The sequence below is a fragment of the Phaseolus vulgaris genome, chromosome 11, assembly GCF_051622355.1.
Source record: "Phaseolus vulgaris cultivar YP4 chromosome 11, ASM5162235v1, whole genome shotgun sequence".
NCBI lineage: Eukaryota > Viridiplantae > Streptophyta > Magnoliopsida > Fabales > Fabaceae > Phaseolus > Phaseolus vulgaris.
The window spans coordinates 8216714-8225223 of NC_143508.1; the positions used below are offsets into that span (position 1 = coordinate 8216714).

General features: G+C 35.5%; 1 protein-coding gene across 1 annotated transcript; it reads right to left on the reverse strand.

Moving 5' to 3' along the window:
- Window positions 1–668: 668 nt before the first annotated feature.
- Window positions 669–8160, reverse strand: LOC137826135 (E3 ubiquitin-protein ligase RZFP34). The gene is given in 13 exon segments (XM_090297530.1): window positions 669–1149; window positions 1241–1282; window positions 1582–1621; window positions 1623–1649; window positions 1822–1913; window positions 2003–2085; window positions 2177–2217; window positions 2323–2366; window positions 2469–2546; window positions 2649–2681; window positions 2982–3041; window positions 7771–7858; window positions 8014–8160. Coding segments are annotated over 13 exon segments (894 nt in total). The 5' UTR covers window positions 8124–8160; the 3' UTR covers window positions 669–993.
- Between the last annotated feature and the right edge of the window lie 350 nt (window positions 8161–8510).

Below are 8510 nucleotides of genomic sequence, written 5' to 3' on the forward strand. Positions count from 1 at the left end.
CCTTATTATGTCCACCCTGAAAGTTTGTTATAGAAAATGAGTTCAGAATAGAAAAGGGAATCTAAGAATTGAAAGAAGAAAACATGATCAGTTGGTGATTAAGCATAATACTCACTCATTCAGCTTGGCTTCTTCCTTCACTTCTGAGCTCACTTTCTTGGACCTTGGCTGTCTCACTTCGCCCAATAGTATTGATGGTTCTGGTTGCTGCTAAATGTTGCTAGTAAAACGACACATTTTGGAATCCATTTCACAATTTTTTTTGTATGAATGCATTCTAAATGTGTAATTTAAAACACTTTTAATCCATTCTGTATAGTATTTTCTGAAAAAGTGTTAACATTTTAAAGTATTATTCTTGTCATTCAACTATAATGGGAAGGTGCAGGAAGCAAGTGTGGATGTGCCAAAAACAGTTGCATGTAGGAAGGAAACACCGTGTGATCCAATTTTAAATTTTTAAAATTGTCCTTTATTTTGGAATTTAAAATTTGAAATAAAAAATAATATTTTGAAAAAGTAAATCCAAAATAGATTTTTATGTTGCAGATATAAAATTCTAGAATAGAATTGAAAATCAAAATTCCATTCTAAAAAAAGTAATTCTAAAATACAAAATATATATTATGGAAAACAAGATCTCAAAATGTATTCAAGAAACAAGATCTCACTATGTAATGATTTTCCATTTCTATCATAAGCCTTCGGCAACTTGAAATACGATTTCACTTTATCAATTTGACTTTGGGAGCTTCGAATCTTTGCATAATTTTAAGATAATGACATGATGACAATGATAAGGAGACCTAATTATTTCTTAGGCTTTAATAGCACTAATAACATATTACAACACAGCCTAAACCAAGTTTATCCCCAATAAGTTTATCCTCAATTGTCTATGTTTGACCACTAGAATTTGATTTTAGTGTTTCATAAATAATTGAGTAACTCTGCTCAACAAGAAATGTTTCCATTCCAAGAGACCTTTAATGTTCATATCACCATTTCGGTCACTCTAGACGAGCTTGGTGTAGCAGATGCTCCCTGTATCTGTCTTGTGTTGTATGAACTGCAACTTAAGCACTTATGGGCCACAATATGGAATTGTACATGAGATTTCACTCCACAATCATTGCAAAGAATCCACACCTGGTTTCATGCAAATATACAGTTAGATATGTCTCACAAGCTACCCTTAATTCCTGGCTCTAAACCTTAAGAATTGGGACTTGTTACTTACCATCTTGTTTTTGAAGGTTTCAGGCATTGGAGTTAAGGCAATCTGAGCAAAAGTTTTAACTCGAAAATGTTACAAAACTGAATATATTGATGCAATCATATGCTGCCTAAAAAATATATCAATAGAAAGCAGTGGTGGATCTTCAGAAAATATTTTGCAGATGCCAAAATAGATGTACAAACATTTTGGGGGTACCAAATATATGAAATATACTAAAACTAAAAAAACTATTTTGATTTATGTATTAGTTTATATATGTGAAAAAAAATTGGGGAGGCCAAGGTCCCCTTCACTCCCAACTAAGCTCATCCACTGATAAAAAGAAAATGACATCTACATACCACTTTGTCAAGCTTCTTCCACAAACTTGACATGCCACATGGATTTTGAGCACAGAGAACATGAGTACCTATATCCGTTTTCAAATAATGAGAATTAATAACACTGGTTAAATGATGAAGACTGGCTCAAGGTGTATATCAACTCAGCCTCATAGCAGAATACTGCATGATGAAACTCATGAAGGTGTACACCATTTAAGTCCTTCATTGGTAACATGTAGATAGATGTAAATGCCTTACCTATGATGTTTTTCCATCTCTTTGACACAGTCTAAATGTATAGTATGCGCGCAAGGCAAGACACTGATTTCTCTTACTGTATCAAATAGATACTGCATGGGGGAAATGAGGTAATCTAAATGAGAATCCGACATTTTTTCTAAACATTTCAGCCAATTATAGTACTAGTGATTTGTTTTACCTCAAAGCAGACAGGGCAATTGTGATGCATTGCTCCTTCTACACAACGATGCCCCTTTTCCATCACCTTGGAGTAGCAACATCCTAAAACATAATTTGGTAGATTTTTAGTAATTACTAATGGAGAAAAGGTATGAGAAAAAGTAAACAATTGCATTTGGAGCAATGTAGTTACCACATCTCTTGCAGTGGAAAAAGTTACCCTTGCCCCCAGTTCTGTAAAAGTTATTGCATAGAGCAGATGATTACTCCAATTCTATTGAGCAACACACTATGAAATGTAGCGGATTAGCAGTAAGCAAACAGAGTGAAGAACTTTACCTGCAAATGCCACATTCATCACAGTGGTATTGGTTCTTTGAAGTCTGCAAGATTGAAGAAATTTTTAACACAATTTGCACAATCAAGTCTAGCACTAACTAAAAGAAACAATCATGACACAAATTCTATTCCAGTGGAGAACTTACATCATCATCAAAGAATTTGCATATATAACAAAAATACTTGCCCATGCATACTCCACAGTTTATGCAGTACTGTTGAACCTGAGGGCATGAAAAATAACCAACAAATCAGTAGCTGCAGGCATATTTATGAGTATACACATCTTTCTATCGATTATTATAATTCAGATTTTTAGGACTTACATCTTGCTCTGTGTCACATAAAGAGCATATAACCTAAAAATCAACAAAACAGAATGGATTAAGGGAGTGAACAGCATCAAATATTGATTAACATTGTGAGTAAAATAAGATAAGAACCAGATAAATATTAGAACTTTAGTTTGCTCAATGATCCAAAAATATAGAGAGCTTTAATGAAATTGCAATCCTACTAAACATGAAAATGACAATTCTCTGGCAATCAGAATATTATTTCTTATGAATTACTAAGGTACAGTATAACAACTACCATAAAGAATCAAACAAAATAACCGCCCCAATTCAAAATCAAGAAGTGAGTAATCACATGCAAACCTTCTTAATTTCATGGCGTGGAACATCATGACGATCCACAACATCAACCTCCTCAGAGTTCTGTTTAAATTAAAACAAAATGGATAAGAAACATGTATGTATGTATTGTTGGAAAAAATCGAGTAATTTCCACACTAAAACAACACAACTAGTGAAATGAAATCAGTTCAGAACAAATGAACCGGACAAAACACTAACAGAGCTACCCGACAAATAATATTGAATACTATACTATAACAGAAAAGAAAGCAGCATAATACCAATAAATAGAACGGAATAATTAAAAGAGATAAAGAAGAAAAAACACACCCAAACTTGTTAACAGAGTTCAGCCAATTTAGCTTAATCCCCGAGCACAGCTAAACAACCCGCTTTTATTAATGTGGGAGAAGATATTACAACTTGAGATATCAACAATGAAGGAGGAGAGGTTACTTTATAACCCTCAAACCCCCTCCCCAAATAATTCCCACTAATGTGGGTTTGAGATTAAGCCAAAATCAACAAATCTCCACCTTGGCTTAATTTCAAGTCCCACCTAATACAAATCTTCTCAAACAAACATAACTAAACCAATCTTTGCGGTGCTTCAAATTTGTGCTTCCGGGCACCAACTTCAAATGTGCAAGATATTAACCAAGTCTAAACAATGTTCAAACTTGACCCCTGTAACCACCTTGGTGAGCATATCTGCAGGATTCTCCGTAATGTGAATTTTCTGAAGAACAATCTCCTCTTCTTCGAGAATCTCACGCACAAAGTGATAACAAACATCAATGCCTCTTCGTCCGTGCATGAAATACTTGATTCTTTGCTAAATGAATAACACTTTGACTGTCAGAATATACCTCGAGTTGTTTCTGACCAACTCCCAAGTCTTTAAGCAACCCATGAGGCCAAATTGTTTCTTTCACAGCCTCTGTAATCGCCATATACTCTCCCTCTGTCGTAGACAAAACCACCGTAGACTGCAAGGTAGACTTCCAACTAACTGGCGCTTTTGCTAAAGTGAACAAATAGTCAGTTGTAAATTGTCGCTTATCCAAATCACCTGCATAATTAGAATCACAATATCCAACTATGCATTGGCCAAGTGATTCATCTTGCTCAAATGCCAATCCAACATCTACGGTATTTTGGAGGTACTGTAGAATCCATCTCACAGCTTGCCAATGACCCTTGCCTGGATCATGCATGTACCTACTAACAACTTGTGAAATATCTGGTCCCGTACACACCATTGTATACATCAAGCTTCCAACTGCATTTGCATATGGAACTTTCGCCATGTATTATCGTTCTTCATCAGTCGTCGGAGATAAGCGGCTACTCAATTTCAAATGAGGAGCAAGTGGGGTACTTATAGGTTTTGTATCTTCATGCATACCAAAAGGTTGTAGTACCTTCTGCAAATTACTGCTTTTATGGCAGCCAAAGTTTCCCCCTCTCTCTGTCCTTGTTTATCTCCAAACCTCATATGTCACAGCTTTGTTGCCTCGGCATTCTTCTTAGTGCTGGAAGTTGTTACCGCCACTGTCCCCACCACTGTACTACCTTGGTGGTAATACAAATTGTTCTTCCTTACGCCTTTCAACATCACCAGTGCTTCTGAAGTTGCTTTAAGAATTTTATCTCGCATCGTCACAACTAGGCCTTTAGATTCTAAAGCCCCCAATGAGATGAGATTCTTCTTCAACTTTGGCACGTACCGCACATCCCGCAAAATTCTGGTAGATCCATCATGATTCTGCAACTTGATTGAACCTATCCCAGCTGTCTTACATGGATTATCATTACCCATGTAAACAACTCTGCCATCGAGTTCTTGAAATTCGAAGAACCATTCTCGAATGGGACACATATGATAGGTACAACCTGAATCAAATATTCACTCATCTGGATACGATGATGCTGAAGGCGAGACAATCAAAGAGATATATGATTCCACATCACTTTTGCATTCTGCAACATTTGCATCTTGTGGAGTTTTCCCTTTTGATATGATTCCAATAACAAGATATAGATGATTCTTTGACATTTTATGGAATCAACTTGAGTTGGAATATGATTAGGTACTTTTCTAGAATTGGATCAATGTTCTATCATTCAAGAACTCACCAAAACTTAAGTAACCAAGCCAAAACTCATATGGAAGTCCATTTCTTGTCAATTGAATCGGTTAAAAGGCATAAGAATTCAAATGAACCGATTAAAATGCCTAACAATTGAAATGCACCGAACAAAAGCAAGAAAGAAGGAAGATGAACCGATTACATTCAGCAAGGAAGAAGAAGAACCGAACAAAACCTGAAATAAAGCTAAAGCACCGAATAGAATTGCAAGAAAGAACCTAAGACATATTTTAAGAGTTCATATGGACATGGAGATGAAAGAAATAGATGGAAAAGAGAGAAGACTTATGTGGTTGAAGAACTTGGTTGATGAACACGCCACTTGAAATGTGATTGCTCCAAGATAAGTGTGAATTGCCGTCACTTGAGGAACCAAGGCACTCAAGATGAGACTAGGAAGAGAAGACAAATCTCACTCACTCAATCACCAATTTGGGAGAGTTTCATTACTTCAAAAATCAATTTTGCATTTAGAAGGACCTAAGCCCTCCTTATATAGGAGAAGGACCGGTCATGAAGTTTACAAAGCTTACACAACAAGCTAACCAAAAGTCCCTTGCACATGTCTCACTTCTAGCGCCTATAGTGAGCTATGAAGGGTCAATCTACTAGAATGTTCTAAAACTAATATCTAAAGATGCCTTTACATAAGAGGTGTCTTTAGGTTTCCCTCTTTGAACCTACCTAAACACTATTCTATATTATTTACAAATTTATACAAAATAAACTATAAAGAGAGATATTAATTGAAGTTTATTCTTGAGTCCTCTTTTGGCTTTAGGCTTGGTCTTCTCTTTATTTTAATTCTTCTTTAATATTTGAGAAGACTAGAAGGAAGAACTTCAAATGTGTGGGTGAATGACTTCTTCCTTCATTAATAAAAGTCTCTCCTATGTGATCTCCATCAGTTTTGGATAGTCTTTATTCCAATGTCATTTCTCATGACAGAAAACACACTCATCTTTGGCAACGACTCGACCTTTAGACTTAGACCTTCCTCTTCTCCCCTTTGTCTGACTTTGTTGACGACCTCTTACCACCAACGGTTTTTCTGATGTCGTTGATTTGTCTTTCATCTTATTTTGCTTTCTCAATTCATGACTATACAAAGCAGAACAAACACCATCTAACGACACATTCTCCTTTCCGTGAAGTAGCGTAGTCTCCAAATGTTCAAATTCATTAGGAAGAGATGATAACAACATCAAAGCCAAATCTTCATCTTCAAACTTCACATCTAAATTCAACAACTCTGCTAGTAATTGATTAAACATAGTGATGTGTTCATTCATAGTAGTACCTTGTTGGTAGTCAAACCGAAACAACCTTTTCTTCATCAGGAACTTGTTAAGACCACTCTTTTTCAGAAATTTGTCCTCCAATGTCTTCCACAGTTTATGTGCAGAAGTCTCTCGTTTTTTAAAGCATACTTTTGCTCTTTGGAGAGGCAAGATCGAATAGTTACGCACGTCAATCGGTTGATGATGCTCCAGTCTTTATCCTCTATCTCTTCTGGTTTCTCTTCCTCAATAGCAATATCAAGACCCTGCTGGAAAAGAGAGTCCAAGACCTCTACTTGCCACATGCCGAAATGGCCAGTGCCATCAAATATTTCTACCGCCAATTTCAAACTGGACACCGGGAACCTCGACCATGATGACGAGGAGCTCGACACAGTGATGTGTTCATTCATAGTAGTATCTTGTTGGTTGTCAAATCGAAACAACCTTTTCTTCATCCGGAGTTTGTTCTGACCACTCTTTTTTAGAAACTTGTCCTCCAATCCCTTCCACAGTTTGTGTGCAGAATTCACATTTTTTAAAGCATATTTTTGCTCTCTGGACAGACATGATCGAATAGTTCCGCACGCCAATCGATTGATGATGCTCCAGTCTTTATCCTCTACCCCTTCTGGTTTCTTTTCTTCGATAGCAATATCAAGACCCTGTTGGAAAAGAGAGTCCAAGACCTCTCCTTGCCACATGTCGAAATGGCCAGTGCCATCAAATATTTCAACCGCCAATTTCAAATTGAACACCGGGAACCTCGACCATGATGACGAGGAGCCCGACACCCTGGATGAAATATTTAAGGCAACATCTTTCGCTTCTTGATCTTTATTTGTCATTACAGACTCAAACTTCTGATACCACTTGTTAAGAAAAATCGAGTAATTTCCCTACTAAAACAACACAATTAGTGAAATGAATCAGTTCAGAACAAATAAACCGGACATAACACTAACAGAGCTACCCAACAAATAATATTGAATACTATACTATAACAGAAAAGAAAGCAATATAATACGAATAAATAGAGCAGAATAATTAAAAGAAAGCAATATAATACGAATAAATAGAGCAGAATAATTAAAAGAGATAAAAAAGAAAAAAATACCCAAAACTTGTTAACAGAGTTCAGTCAGTTTAGACTAATCTCCAAACACAGTTGAAACAATCCGCTTGTATTAATATGAGAGAAGATATTATAACTTGTGATATCAACAATGAAAATAACCTCTCAAACTCCCTCCCTAAATAATTCCCACCGATGTGGGATTTGAAATTAAGCCAAAATCAATAGGCAAGTATAAATTTTCTGCTAACACTAACACAACTCTAAAACGATGAAAAATTGGCAAAAGCATAAAATTATACCTTAGCTTCGTTATGGCAATGCCTACAGTAAAAAACCTCATCACAACACGGCGCTCTGATCTTGCATCTCCTTCTGTAATGCGTGCACCTGTCTCAAACAACATGACAGAAACAAGATAACATTTTTCTCTCTTTTCCGGTAAACCCAAAAAGGGAAATGAAATCCCAACCGAACGAAATTCTGAAATACAGCAGATGAAGAAAAAGAGTGAAAAATGATCGTCTCAAGACATTAAGAAGTACCCAAAATTCTGAAACCCACGTTCCATAGCAGAAAGTTGTGTGGGATTAGATTCAGAGTACTCTGATACAAGAAGACAATTAGATGAAACAACCTCTCGGGTGGTTTCCATTGTTCTTCGTGTTGTCTAGTTTGTTATAATGGGGTAGCATCTCTCATCACAATTGTTTAAATAAATAATAAACACAATATGTTAATAAGAATTTTGTAATTACAATTTTTAAAATTTGAAAATAATTATTTATAACATTCCCCTAAACAACTCTAGTATTATTAGAGGTTCTTCATCATGTAAATTCTTAAGTGTTATCTTAATTTAATTATTTTTTGTAGGCTTCATGGTTCATTGTTACTTTTATAATACTGAAACTCTAATCAGCGTTTTATTTAGTTATTATATATATATATATATATATATATTACAAATTCAAAATATTATTTACAAAATTTAATATAAAATTTTAAGTCTTAATCTTGTAATTATCTAAGTTTCATTTAA